Here is a 15,622-nt window from a genome sequence, read left to right on the forward strand (position 1 = left end):
GAGCGCTAGACCAAGAAAAGAATCACCATTTCTTTTTTTCTAACATATCATAATGATGATATTATAAAATATAAAAAAAAAAGCGGCCGTAGCTGTAGCCGACCGCTTCCTCTCCCTCCACGCGCTGCTCTCACCGAGTGTGTCACACTGTCATTGCCCCTTCTTTCTTTCTTTTTTTCTTTTTTTTTGTAATTTGTTCCCAAATCAAATTGATTTTTGCGTTGTCTGAGTCAATGAGTTTACATTTGAGATTTTTTTTTTAATTGAAAAAATTAGATAAAATTCAAAAGAAGTTTTTTTTTTTTTAATCCCTTTTTTGGGTTGTGTGTGTGTGTTTTAAAACCTGGTTAATGAATGTTCTTAGAATATTTTTAATTCAAAAGAATTTTTATAATTTGTTCCCAAATCAAATCAAATTGATTTTTGCCTTCATGGGCGTAGAGTTGATGAGCTTATATCAGAGACTTCATTTTTTTAATTATTAAAAATAAAATAAAATTTATTTTTAATAAAAAATACAACAATCCAAAAGAAATGTTTTTTTTTTTTTGGCTTTCTGTGTTTTTTTAAGGTTTTGGTTAATAGATTAATAGATGTCCTTAAGACATTTGTTAATAGATTAATATTTTAAGAAAGTTTTGATGTCATTTTCATAAAAAAAAATACAAAAAGTTTTCAAAAAAATTAATTATTTTTTCTAAAAATATTTCCTAAGCCAACGCCCTCAAGGATTTTGTTAATTTTTATTTCTTTTATTTTTTGAAGAAAGAAATTGTCATATTTTTTTAAGTTGCTTAAGATAATTTATGAGAGAAATGATACACTTATAACATTTTTCACAATAAATCCAAAAGGATAGACTATTGCTACTAGGTAAAAGAAAAAAGAGATATTAGTGATAAGCCCAGACTATAATTAATAATATTACTCAATTATAATTGGGGATGAAAAATATATTTTTTTATTTTTATTTTTTTTTGTGTTGATAAGAAATAGATTGCTATATTTTTTGATAATCAAAGAGATTGTTATATTTATTGCGCTGCTTATGGGATTTTTTTAATATGGTTTTAATCTTTGTTAAATATAAAGAAATTACTTTAGATTCTCAAAAAAAAAAAAAATGCTTTATTTATTGAGTTAAAGTCAACTTTTGAATTTGACCGCGATCTTTGTTTGAGATTTGGTTTAGAAAAAATAGAAGAAAATTTTATGATGTTGGTTTGTGACCTTTGGTCATTGTGAATCAGTATTTGGGTATTTGGTAAACTAGAGAATTAGTTCAGCTTTTTATAAATTGAACAATAAATAAAAAATAAAAAAATTCAAGATTGCGCTCTTTTCATTTTATGTATTTGTATAAACGAATGTGATAACTTATGATATCCGGAATTGTATGAATTGGGATTGATTAGATTATATGAATGTGTTGCCCATGTATGTACTAAATCTCAAATTGAGTGTTTATAAGCAATTACAAAGTAGTAATTACTAAGTAAAGTTATATAAACAATTACAAAAAATCCTAAATATAACACTCTTTTTTAATCAGTATTAGAGCTTTTTTTTTTTTTTTTTTCATTTTATATATATATTTTTAACATAAGTGCTTACTAAATATAGAGTTTTTTTCTTTTCATTTAGATGGGATTATGTCTCATTGCATGCATGACCACCTATTTATTACAGGCGGTGTTTCCTCAATAACCACACAATGTGATCTTTCACATGCTGATCAGAGCCAACAAATTGACAGACATTTTATTACTAGCCTTGTTCACATGACATATTCATGCACACCAAGAGTTTCCTCGTGCCATTGATTAAATGTCTCACTACATTAGTGTTCTGCTCTTCTCACTGTAATCAGAGAAACAATCACCTTCTTGCTTTCTGAAATTCTTTGATATATACGTGTGTGTGTGTGTGTCTCGTGTGGGGGGGGGACTTAGATACGATGCCTTATGTCCTTTACTTTAGGTTCCCCTCTTGAAATTCTAACACGTGACTATTTAACCAAATTCCTATACGGCGTTAATTTAAAATAGTTTTCATCGAGTGAGAAACCCATCTCTCTCAGCCCCCTTCTTCACGTGAGGAACCTTTCTCTTCAACCCCCTTTTTTGCTCTTTGCTAGAGTTGTACTGCACCTTCCCACCACCCAATACACATATTAAAACCTCATCAACATTACGCTATCATCATTACTAAAATCAACAATGTTGATTAAGACCAAATAACACCATAATCGATTTCGTGAAACTAAAGTGGAGCGCTTTGGATTTGATTTGGGACGAGAGGGAGTCAATTTTGCAAAAGGGACATGGAGAGCAATGGATTTCAACAGATTTTCGAAGGAAAGGGAAGGAGAAGATGAAGACAAAGGGAATGCGTGTTGTGGAGGTGTTGGATTTGGAGGTTTTGCAAAGCCTAGGTTTAGGGTCTAAGTCTGATGCGGATTTTTGGTGTGTGTGTGTTGTGGAGGTGTTGGATTTGGAGGTTTTGCAAAGATTTCTGCCATTTTAGAATTGAAAGAAACTTTTTTTTTTCTTGTTACGTTTTTTCACTAAGAAAATGCACAGATGATCCGATTCGAAATTTTATTTTTATTTTTTTGTATAATCTCTATTCTTTAGCAAATGAAAGAAAGATCAAGTTTTCTTTTCTCACCAAGAAAGATAAATGTTTTTAAGTTAACGCAGTTTCAGAATTTGGATAAGTTGCCACATGTCATTATTTTAAGAGGGGAACCTAAGGTACAGAACATAAAGTACTGTATCTAAGTTTTGCTCTCTCTCTCTCTCTCTATATATATATACCCTCTAAACTATGCAATTGTTTATTTGTTTTGCTATAAATGGTATTTCAATTATTTCCACAAGCTCCAAGCTATTGTAATGAGTAATTTTAGATCAAACTCAATCCCTTAGACAAGCAATATCCATATATAACAAGTCCAAAAAAGATAAAGTTTAACTACAAAATTGGTTATAGTCTTAGACTACAACCTTACTCAATATCTTTTTATTGGAGGTGAATGTTGACAAATTCACCATTGGATTGTATCTTCTTTTTATATCCTCTATACTTGCAAAATTTTTAGAAAATTAAAGATCAATAGCTATGTCATCAATAAATTGTTTAAATTGCAAGTTTTTGTAGTTTAAAATTATGCATAAAATATAATTTTATAGATTATATAATAAATAATATCCGATTGACACAAAATTTGACATATATGTATTAAGAGCGTAAAGAACATTGTAAGGACAAAAATTGACCCTCAGCCCAAGAGAAGTGAGTGATGGCCCAATAAGCCCATAACAATAAATTTATCAGAGAGTGGAGTTTACAGGTAAAGACTTAATGAATCAAGTGTGGGCCACAGTAGATTGGTTTAGTGTTAGAATGATTAAGAAGTATAATTTGAAGAGAAAAACACTTATCAGTCAAATTTAAGGAAGATACGTTCTTATCTTTGTTTCAACTTTTTCTAAGTACAAAGAGTTCTTTTTTTTCTTTTCTATAGACCAGATGCCCTCTCTTTCATGGAGGTCCTCCCCTTATATAGTCTTCTCTTCTACCTTCGTGGCCTTCCACTTGTTGATCATGTAGATGATCTCTTGGATGCTTGTCCCATCAGAACCCTCTTAGAAGATTTGGGTGTAGCTATAAGACTAAATATCCATGTTCTGGCATCATTTCCACATAAATGCGGCTAGGGGATTAAGTGCAGAACATTTAATATGATGGTAACAGCTTTCTTCTCAGATATTTTTTTAGTTCACTATTGATTCCTTTCTCTGAAGCTTATCCTCAAAAACATGGTTACCTCTTGCATAGTATTCTATAGGTGGCTAGACTCCACCCTTCCACAATGCATACCAAGGAGGTTCGGATCCTCAGGAGACACCACCTGTTCGTCGCTATTTGTCCTCGTCCTCAGCCCATTAACCTGCATGCTTATCCTATTGTCTGATTATCCTCGGGTTCCTTGGCATCCTTGGGCATGGCCCACGGCTCAATACTCTTACTCAGTTCTTTTATCCCCCACAAACATGCAATTCAATAGTATATATAATGATATTTATTTTATTAAGGTTGTAGCCCTATGCTACAACCAATTTTGTAGCTAAACTTTGTCCGTTCAAAAATTCAGATATAGGAACACATAATAGGGTTCATTAAGCTTCAGATTACACCTCTTCCACCATTCAATCTGTTCCACACATCCTATGCCATTTTAAAACTCCAAAAAATGTGTTCCAAAGTCTGTTGATAGAATCCCAATTTATGCCATATGTCTTGTAATCTCCTAATAGTTGTTGTATTTCCTTTAGTTAGTTAGTTAGTTGAGATAAGGATGAGATAGTTAGGGATTAAGCACATATAGCTCATTCATACAGCACATGTTGAATTAACTAACCAATTATCTTATGTCATGTTTACAGATTATCACGTCATTTAAATATCCCATCTCATTTGCTATATCTTTATTAATTTTTCTTCTAGCATTATTATACTCATAAGAATACTTTGGATGAGCTCCACCTCATGGGGAAGGAAGACCTATTGTATCAGGCCACTTCTCCATTGACAATTTCATAACTATCAATTGTTCCACCTTCTCTTCTTTATTCTTTTTTTCTTTTTTTTTTGTGCGTGAGCATGGGGTTGACATAGGTGTAAATTTATTTATTTATTTATTTTTATAACATAAATATCTAGGAATTTGAACTTTGAATTTTTTTTTTTTGGAAAATATAAAGAAGTATTAACCTGTTAAACTACAATACTCTTGTTTCTAGCTAGTTTTTGTTGTTTGCTAGACACCCGATTAATTACCTATTTAAAAAATGTTAGTTGATTGTGTTGCAAATTACCATATAAAGTAGAAAGAAATAATTCAAGCAAAAGAAATTATATCTTTTTTTTTTCTCATATTAATTAGAAAAAAATACAAATAATACATTTATATATCTCTTCTTTGTCTCCACTTTCTTTTAGTCAAACATAATATTATTAAAGAATTTTTAACATTTTATATATAAAAAAAGGGAGAATATAGCATCAACTTTTATCTTTTTTTTTTTATTTGCTTATCTTGCCTCCGAGTCAAAATAACTGAAGAAAAACTTTTTTTATTATTATTAAAAAGAAAAACTATCCTTTGAATTTGATATTATGATATATATTATATCATAATTTAGAAAGGAAGAAGATTCCTTACCCGTAGCTTTTTTTGGTCACTCACATATTAAACTCGTTATGGGCAGTGCTTTTTACGCTCCATGAATTTGAGTGGGCATCTTTTATTTTTTATATTTTTATAGAGCATGTGGTCTGGCCCATGAAATGGTCGCCTTTGTCGAGATTTTTCCCGGGCTAGACTGGATTATTATTTCTTTCTCTCTCTCTGTTTTTTTTTTTTTTTGGCTGACCGTTAAATTTGTTGACCAAAACTTTAGATATTCTAAGACTCATGTCTTACACTTCGTTTAGATATAAAATATCCATGTACATTTGCATAGAAATTAAGGTTTCTGCATGTTAGTCTTTGTCCTTTAGGCTATGTTTGGTTGCACCTACGAAAAGGAAAGAGAAATGAAAATATCAGGGGAATGGAAAAAAGAAAACAAATTCTTGACCTTGTTTGGTTTTCAAAGAGAATGGTAAGGAAAATATTTGTTTTACTTTTATACCCTTGAGACTATATGATTTGTAACATCTATAGAAGGGCATATTAGTAATTTTATAATAAAAAAAAGTTAAAATAACCCAAAATTTCTCTTCATTTTCCTATATTTTCACGTCATTTGGGATGAAAGTAAGTTTGGTACCACAACCATTTCTACAACTTTTTTACAACTTATCTAACTTGTGAACGGTAGAATTATGGATTTATATGAACTCATTATTTTTTTCCACTGCTTATAACTCGCTATTATGACAAGTTATGGCAAAAGTTGTGAAAATTGATTGTAATAGGAAACTTACTCTTTGGGATGATAACAAAATGGTTGGGCCCCACAGAAATTTAATCACCCCAAATCAACTCACTTTTCTATTCTCTCATCTAACCAAACAAGGGAAATGACTTCCTTCATCTCATTTTCTTTTCTGTTTTCTCACCTTCCCCCCTCCCACCCCCCAATCCAAACATAGCATAATTGCTATTATGATGTCTTCAACAAAAATATTCAAAAAGTTTAATTCTCTCCCAACTATGGATTTATTAAAAATTGTAAAAAGAAATAAAAAGAAAAGTTTACCCATAACATGCAACCCAATGCTATGGTCCATGTGCATATTTTAATATAACCAGAAATACCTTTTAGAGGGACGATCAAAAAAACAAAGGGGTTATTTTTGTTTGTTTCCGTAAACAAATGTTAATAGGATAGCGTTAGGTTTAACCAATTGGTTATGGAAGGTGTAACAATGCCATTATCTGTCCTATGCTCATAGGCAGACTCCTTGCCTAATGAAACCTAACCATTGTGCTCCTAACAACACTTGTACACAGATGATCTCATTGTGAAGAACATTAATTTGTCACTTAGTTTTCAAATTTAGGACTAATAAGGCGGTGAGATGACTACATAAATAAGAAATTTAATTGTAACTACAATGTGAGCATGACGAAGAAATGGTGAATTTTGATTGCTATCTTTTAAAAAAAAAATTTGAGTGCAATATTGTTGTATTATTTTGATTGATTGATTTTTTTAGATAAAAATTCTACTTTAGCATAATTTAATTATATATATGTATGAAGTTCTTTTTTGGAAACTTGAAGTCAAACCCTTACTCCCCATTTCACAAAAATTTGTACTTGTAAAGTTACAATCACTTTAATGAGATATTTGCCATGCTTTTGAAAGGAATTAGTTTAATCATTTATCCTCAAATAACATTCTAAATACTAATTAAGCGACATTTTATAATTAAAAAAATTAATAATTTTTTCACACCTTAAGTTTTTTTTTTTTTTTTTTAAATAGTTTCAACTTATAACATCCACTTCTAATAATTGTTTTTTTTAAAAAAAAAAATTTATCATCAGATCAAGACACTAATTAGTTTTTTATGATGAAAATAAAACCTAGATCACTAATTGGAAAAGTCTTTTTTTTTTTGATCATATCTTAAGTTAGGAGAATTCAAATCTTTGATGTCACAGTTAGAAAATGTTAGTTAACTTAAAGATTATTGGCTAAAACATTTATAACTTATGTCTATTATTAGTACCTTTAATCCTAAATCACTATATTAAAGGGAAAAAAAATCCACTCATAAATTTGATCTACTTGTATATATATATATATATATTTTTTGTTTTTTGGTTGTTGCTAAACTTGTATTTCTTGTTAGAATCATAATTTTTAACTATCAATATATCAATCCCTGACTCCATAAATACCATGCATAAGTAAGTAGAAATTTTTTTCCCCGAAACAAGTAAGAGCTTGTGATATTTGCATACAACTGATACAAGTAGTACTATCTTACAAATTTTAGTTCAAATACATCATAGTGTATGTCATCCTACGAAAGGTATAGGAAAAATTGAATGACATCACATAGATCTTCTTTGATTCGCTTTGTCCTCTCTCCATGTTTTGGAGTAGTTTTGGAATCATAAATTATTCTACAACTTTTTTGTCACAACTTTAACGTGGTACACTGTGAGTGGTTAACCATCACTTACATATAAATCCACTATTTTTTATTTATCAATCATATTCTAACGCGTTACAAGTGTGACAAAAAGTTGGGAACAATTTTGTATTCCTATAATTTTTTCCTCCTTTGCTTATTGCCCTGAGCTAAAAAACAAAAAGGCTTCTTAACACCAACTTCGAATCTCTAACGATCAATTCCTACGGTCAATATACAAGTACAGATATCTAGGGGCTGTTAGCTTAAGCTTATCATGTAATAATATGAAAAACATAATAAGAATTTAGCTGGAAGATAATATTCCTGTAATCCTTACCCTGTGAATGTCAGTCTTTCTTTTATTGCACAAAGCTTGATCAGTTAAAAAAATGTGGTTCTAGGACCACCAAGGCTCAAACTACTACATAATTTTTTGTCACAACAACCTGACGTAGTAGACTGTGACTGATTACTTACTTATCATTTATATATAAACTGGTCATTTTTTCTTCATTATTAACACCCTGTGAAATTATTGTTCTGACAAAAATAGTGTAATAATTTAGGGTACTAAATTGTTTTTTCATAAGAATGGTACGGTAGTGAGGCCCAACCAAAGGGAATAAAGTCCCAACTAGTTTCTTATATGGTCCTAATAAAGTAGACTCTTAAACCACATATGCGGCCAGAGTTGCGTTTGAAGCTACCATCGTAGTTTAGCTTAACCCATCCATAAAGGAGTAAAATACAAAAACTATCCTTGAGGATTGGGCTAATTCTTAGGAATACCAAAAGTTTTTAAAAATATATTTCCAATGCGTTCCCTAAGTACAAACATCACTTCACACCGATTGAAAATTCTACACCTACACTTGCTTCTTTGCAGTCATTGTGAGACCTATGCTGTAAAGACAAGTTGTTGGTAGTTTTCTTTGTGAATAATATGGTATTATTTTTTTTATTTTTTTTGGAGCTGATAATAGAAATACTATGTAAATTCAAGGTTTTTTTGTTGGTGAATGTGCAAAAATGTTACCCCCACTCTACAAATTACATTAGGAGGAGAGGCATAGTCAACCATAGTGAATGCCTGAACTGTCGTAGAATGAAAGAATCTCTAACAGACAGTGATGGCATGGAGGCAGTTCTTAAATTGGGTAAGCTGAAGCAAGGTCATTAAAGAATATCATAAATCTAAATCTAAAACTATATATCATGATTGAAGCACGATTTAAGGAAAACAGATCCTCCAAAAATTTGATGCTTGTCTGCAGATCTTTGCTCCATTGATGATGATTGATGCAAAACACAATATGTAGATGGATGTAGATGTTTGAGAAAGAATCGTATGAAAACTATGGTGATTTTTCTTTGTGAGTGAGTACGTTGGATGCCAGTGGATCAGCAAGTGCCAGGCCTAACATGTGCAGCCATGGTACCATCTTGCCACATCCTCCCTAAAAGTTTCCTAGCACTTAGAAAACTCTAACTAATTAATTAAGGTAAATACATTAACTAAAAGATAGAAATAATTATCTTAAAATAATTAATAGGATGACATTACCTGCATGAAATTATTTAGTGCTTATTGCTTGTCTACTGATGATGCCGAAAAATCACCAGTGAGCCACACAGCCCTTGCACGCTCATAACAACACCTGTACAACAACAAGAAAAGACCTTATAGAGAACACCGGTGTGGTGCCGGCCAAATACTCTCCGAAGGTTAAGTTAGAATCTTTTCGCAAATCTAGAGTACCAGAGCTGGGATCAATTATGCGTACCTGTTTTCTGAGGGTCTTTGGGTTTTTATAGTAGTGTAGAGCCAAACTCCTTTGCTTGCGTCACAAGTCTTTTCCTTATAGAGGAGATCTCCATCAATGTGCGTGTCTTCCAGAATCCTCTTCATGTTAGAATTCGATTCATATTGGGACTCTATGGATTAGGGCTAATCATGAGACTCAAGTCGTTTCCGTTTAGGGTTCCTTGGAGACCACATAATGAGCAATTGAGTGCCACGTGGCCTTTTGATCCATCCACCCTGGGTTCGTTCACATCAGATCCGTTTACTTTAGCCCATTCGTCATACATTGTCAAGTCCATCTAAATGGATCCGTCACCTCCAATTTTCTCCCTCTTCAGTTGGCCCCTCACCCCATGGGCCCGTGATCTCTGAGTGGAACGACCTGTGGGGTGACGGTTCAATCCGGCCTCTTGAGGAACACCCTAAGCCTTGACAGGCTGGCCTAACATCATTAATGGCGAAGGACATGTGGCATTAACTGAATGGTTGCTCACTTGGATCGAAGCGCCCCTTTGTCTTCCGTGCCATTCCCTCTATATAAATCAAACTCCCTTCCTCTCATTCCTTTACTTTCTACTAAAATCTACGCTTAGAGCGCACCCGTCATTATTGTCAGAAGAACTTATCACTTAGCTGTTTCATCTGTCATCAACGCTTTTTTACTATCCAACCTAGTAAGCATTCTTTTCCCTCAAAAAATTTATGCACTTTTTATCTCTAGACTTTGTACTACCGTCATCCATTATAGACCTGTCAAAGTCTTAGGATTTACCGTCATGTGTAGGTCATGTCTAGTGTGTTGAGTAACTAGTCATTTGTCCACGACGGGGTGAGCTACGATGAAGTGTACCCGTCAGGTCATAAAGACACTAATAGTCCGAGTAAAGATAGGAGTCCGTCAGCCAGTTCTCCTTCCTCAAGAGATGAAAGTTTGGAGACGGAAAGGCCAGAGGATAATGACGTTGTAGATGATGCTGAGCCCCCAATTTAATCCGTCATAGGTCCTGATGGACACAAGGAGTTCATCATGTTACCCATATGGACTGTTAATGACTTTACTTCTACAATTAAAGAATTTCACTTTAAAACACTTAGGGAGAAGTACCAAATACCCGTCAACGTACCACTTCGTCTACCTTACATGTCAGAAAAGTGTTACTACGAAGGCGTTGAGGGCGTCGAGGTCTATGAGCAGATGCTGAAGGCAGGGCTCAGACCCTAAGTTCACTTCACCGTCAAATCCTTCAGTACCTAGGCTTGGCCGTCACCCAGATCTCCCCAAATGCCTGGAGAGTCTTCCTTGACATGGAGGTTTTGTACGGGGTCATGTCTGACGGAGCACAGAGGCTGATGGTGAAAGAATTCTTTCATTGTTACCGTCCAAATGAGATTGCTCAGTCAAAAAGCATGTATAGCTTTATGCCTTGGAACCCATTGTTAAGGCTTGAGTGTGAGACCCCCGATTCCAACAGGAACTGGAAGAGTCGGTATTTTTTCATGGAAGGTGACAAATGGATGTGTCGTCCGGGTGACACAGATTATATGCCCGTCGACAAAACATGGGGCATATTGCCCCCGTCTAGTATGAATCCGTCCATATTTAGTATATAGTTTTTAATTATTGTATCACTAATTGTCTTCTTTAATAGTTCGGGACCATCCACAAGTTTCTCTAGAGGAGTGGAGCTTTTTGGAAAGGATTTTTAGCAAAACTAAGTTAGAGGAGAGGACATGGGCAAAGTTGGTCACGCTAGATACCCTCTATTGGTATTGTGAAAGTCCAGAACCAACAGTAGCTGCCCGTCGATACGACGCTCAAGTTCGTCAACATAAGTCTGTCACCCTATCTTTGGGTTTCTTAATACTTTATTTCACTCTAACCATTTGTCTTCCTTTTGTGTAGAAATGGATGCTGCCAAGAGAAGGGTTGTCATCAAACAACAGGCAGCTAAAAAGAAAGAGGTGGAATGGTAACTCCCTAAGGAGACGGGTTCATCCAACCCATCCACAAAAAAGAAAGCTGCCGGAAAAGCAAGGTTGTCTCCCCAAGAAGCCCAAAACCATCTTGGAGCTCGTCGTGGGACTAAAGGCTGAGAGTAAGAAGACGGTTACCCTTGCCAAGCATGGAGTGGGAAAGGGTTTTTTGAAGGGTCCATCTACTACCCAAGAAAAGCCACTTGTCCTCCTCCGTAAGGATTCTTAATATGTTTTGGAGAAACTTTCGTCCATTATAACGTCCGAGGACTATGAGGACTTAAGCAACCATGCTATGGAAGCCATGGGGGGAGATGGGACTCTTTTGTATTGCTCAGGTAAGTCATGTCCGTCCATACACTATCCTTCCAATCCACTTACCTCTGTCACTAACCCACCTTTGTTTTCAGGCGATGGTGATGATGAAGGGATTGATGGGATGGTGCCTAAACCACGAGACGACGTTGGACCGTGTAAGGGCGAGGGCCAACGAGACGGAGGATGAGTTGAACAATCTTAAGGCTTGGAAAATTGGCATGGAAAAGGCCAAGGAAGAACTTGAGGAACATATGGAGACCTTGAGAAAGTTCCTAGAGGATAAAGAGAAAGAGATCAAAGATGCCAAGGACCAACTCCTTCAAGCAAAGGAGGCTACGATCCGTGAATATCGCGACTCTGACGCCCTCCTAAAGGAGCTCAGAACCTCCTATGCAGACGGCTTCGATGACGCTATCCGTCAGGCCAAGAAAGCCTATCCTGACCTTGACTTTTCTCAACTCAACATTGATACCTAAGCCCAAGCCACTGCTTAGCCCGTTGCCTCTGAAAGTACGGAGTATCTGTTTGCTGATGATGCAGCTCTTGGCGACGTAGAGTCAGCTCCTATTCAAAGCCCAGCTCAGCCCGTCGAGGGTGATGCCCGTCAGCCTGAGAATGTTGAAAACACCCCCCCTCATCAGTAATTTATTTATTTATGGAATTGTAACTATTTAGGGAACAACATTTTAACTTATTCATCATGCATGTAAAACATTTCCCTTTAAGGGCTTTAAGTAATATTTACTTATTCTGTAGTCTGACTACTTTTATGACCTTAAACATGTAGTTAGTGATCAAACAACAACTATCTTTTAGATGGATCCGTCCTCTGATGAATGTGTAGTGTCAATTTTAATTTTACATTGAACCTGTCTATTATAGGGATCTTATAATTATCCTCTTCAAGAGGGCCCGTTCACTTGCGGACTAGTGAGGAACATTCAACAGTAAGTTGGGTCCGTCCTTTAGGATGAGTTTGTCCACTTAGGGACTAGTAACACTAATCCAACTTTATGTTGAATCCGTCCTCAATATTAACTAGTTATCATCTTTTTAGGATGAGTCTGGCAACATTAATCCAATCATAAGTTGGATCCATCCACTATATGGGCTTTATTTTGAATTTCTAAATGGTGTCCGTCCACTTTGTGGATTTTATAATTTAAATCCGTCCACTTTCTACGCTTATCTACTAGCTTAATATTTTATTCATGATTATAACGGGTCCGTTTTGTTGAACTCGTCCATTGTGTGGGCTAGAAGCCTTTGATTCTAACTTATATGCTCCCATCTATTTTATGGACTTGATAACATTTCATCTTTCCTGGATGAATCCGTCCATTGTAGGAGCTTAATAATTTTTATCCTTCTTGGTTGAATCCTGGGATGAACCATCCAGAAGGATTATAGTTATTCCATCCTTCACGGATGGATCTGTCCACTTTATGGACTTGATTAATAACTTGTCCTTTTCATGGACTTTAGAATATCCTATCCTCTTGGGATGAACTGTCCATTTCATTGGACTTCGTAATAGACTTGTCCATTTGTTGGACTAATATTTTCACCCTCCTGGGATGAATTCATCCACTTTATGAACTTGATAAAATTTCTTACAAAAAACACACTAGTCATATCCGAATACTTCTCTTATTATATAGTCATTTATTCGTAGGAGAGTAATTCTCAAGAAGAAGCTTAAAAAGATACTTAAAAATAATTGTAGCAAAAGTAAATTGTCTAAATAGTGAACTGAAAAACTGGAAAATGTAGCAAAAATTAACTAAAAGTAAACTGGAGGTTTGGTGGATGTTGCTCTCCATGTCGTCATCTTTACTGATAGTACTTCCGTAGGTGCTTAGCGTTCCATGGATGTTGCAATTCCCGCCCATCTAGCGTCTCAAGGTGATAGGTGCCTTTCTTTTGCCATGATGTAACTCTGTAAGGTCCATCCCAATTGGGGCTAAGCTTTCCTTGGGTAGGATTTTTTGCGGCACCCATTACCTTCCTCAAAACAAGGTCTCTGACCTGGAAGTCTCTGTGTCTGACTTTGGAGTTGTAGTGTCTCACCATGAGGTTCTGGTATCGTGTCAACCTTTGCTCAGCTGTTGCCCAGACCTCGTCTACCAGGTCAAGCTGTAGGCGTATAGCTTCATCATTCTTGTTCTCATCATAGTTCTCCACTTGGTAGCTAGTGAGCCCTACTTCTGCTGGGATGACTATCTCGCTTCCGTATGCTAGTCGAAATGGTGTCTCCCCCGTAAGTGTCCTTGCTGTTGTTCGGTATGCCCATAAAACACTTGGTAGTTCGTCTGGCCATATGCCCTTTGCCCCTTCAAGCCGAGTCTTGATGATCTTGAGCAAGGATCAATTTGTAACTTCAACCGGTCCATTGGCTTGTGGGTGGGCAGGTGACGAGTAGTGGTTCTTGATTCCTAGTTCCGAACAAAAGTCTCTAAATGTGCTGTTGTTGAACTGCTTTCCATTGTCTGAGATAAGCACCTTGGGTATCCCATATCTACAAATGATGTTATTCCAAACAAAACTCTGAATATTCTTTTCCGTGATAGTGACTAAGGCTTTTGCTTTCACCCATTTGGTGAAATAGTCGATACCAATACCAACTACTAGGAACTTTAGCTGCCTGACTGCTATTGGGAATGAGCCTATGATATCTAATCCCTATTGGACGAACGGCCACGGGGTCGTTATGGGGGTGAGTTCCTCGGACGGTTGTCTGATGATGTTGCCGAATCTCTGGCAATTGTCGCAAGCTTTGACATAAGTTTGCACGTCCTTCTGCATAGTAGGCCGATAGTATCCTGCTCAAATCAGCTTATTCACCAACGATCGTGCCCCCAAGTGGTTTCCGCAGATCCCCTCGTGGACCTCTCTCATGATGTAATCTGCCTCCTTGGTGCCCAAACACCTTAGGTATAGGCGGGAGAAACCTTTTTTGTATAAGACGTCTTTTATTAGAACAAACCGTGATGCTTGGACCTTTAATTTTCTAGCGGCATCCTTCTCGTCTGGTAGCATGCCGTTTCTTAGGTAGAAGACTAATGGCGTGGTCCAGTTGCTTTCAGAACCTATCTCTTGCACACTCATAACCTCATCTATAAGTGAAGAGATTTGGACCAAGGATAGTACTTGATCGGGGACGAGCATGTATTATGCTAAGGTGGCCTTAGCTATTCAATCGGCACATTTGTTCTCCTCCCTTGGGATTTGAACGAATTTGATTTGGAGACTACCAATTCGACCCTTCACCTCCTTAAGGTACTTCTTCATCCTTTCGTTCTTGCATTCGTAGTTGCCATTAATCTGACTGGTTACGACTTGGGAGTCGCTGTATGCAACCATGTTTTCAGCTCCTGCTGCTTTTGCGAGGTCCAATCTTGCCACTAAAGCCTCGAATTCTGCTTCATTATTGGTCGTAGGAAAGTCCAGGCGGATCATGCACTTAATCTTATCTCCTTCCGGGGTGTGGAGTACTACACCAGCCCCTCTTGCTTGCTTATTTGAAGATTTGTCTGTATGGACGCTCCACTGTGGAACCACTTCTGCCCTCTGGCCTTTCATGAGAGTGAATTTGGTGATGAAGTTAGCCACCAACTATCCCTTTATAGTTGTACATGGATGGTACCGTATATCAAACTCACTTAGCTTGACTACCCACAGCACCATCCGTCCTGTAGCTTCGAGGTTACTCATGGCTCTTCTCAGAGGCTTATCCGTCAAAACAACAATAGTATGTGCTCGGAAATACAGTTTGAGTTTTCGTGCTGCGATCACCAATGCAAATGCCAGCTTTTCCATCTGGGGGTATCTTTCTTCTGCTCCTCGAAACCCTCGGCTTGTAAA

The 15,622-nt window shown here is 36.0% G+C and overlaps 1 protein-coding gene across 1 annotated transcript; it reads right to left on the reverse strand.

Moving 5' to 3' along the window:
- Positions 1-13,591: 13,591 nt before the first annotated feature.
- Positions 13,592-15,340, reverse strand: LOC115985716. Its single transcript, XM_031108629.1, has 2 exons — positions 15,029-15,340; positions 13,592-14,113 (listed from the first exon to the last, which is right to left on the reverse strand). Exons 1-2 carry the CDS (start codon positions 15,338-15,340, stop codon positions 13,592-13,594), a joined length of 834 nt encoding a protein of 277 aa, XP_030964489.1.
- Between the last annotated feature and the right edge of the window lie 282 nt (positions 15,341-15,622).

The sequence above is a fragment of the Quercus lobata genome, chromosome 4 (assembly GCF_001633185.2).
Source record: "Quercus lobata isolate SW786 chromosome 4, ValleyOak3.0 Primary Assembly, whole genome shotgun sequence".
Classification (NCBI taxonomy): domain Eukaryota; kingdom Viridiplantae; phylum Streptophyta; class Magnoliopsida; order Fagales; family Fagaceae; genus Quercus; species Quercus lobata.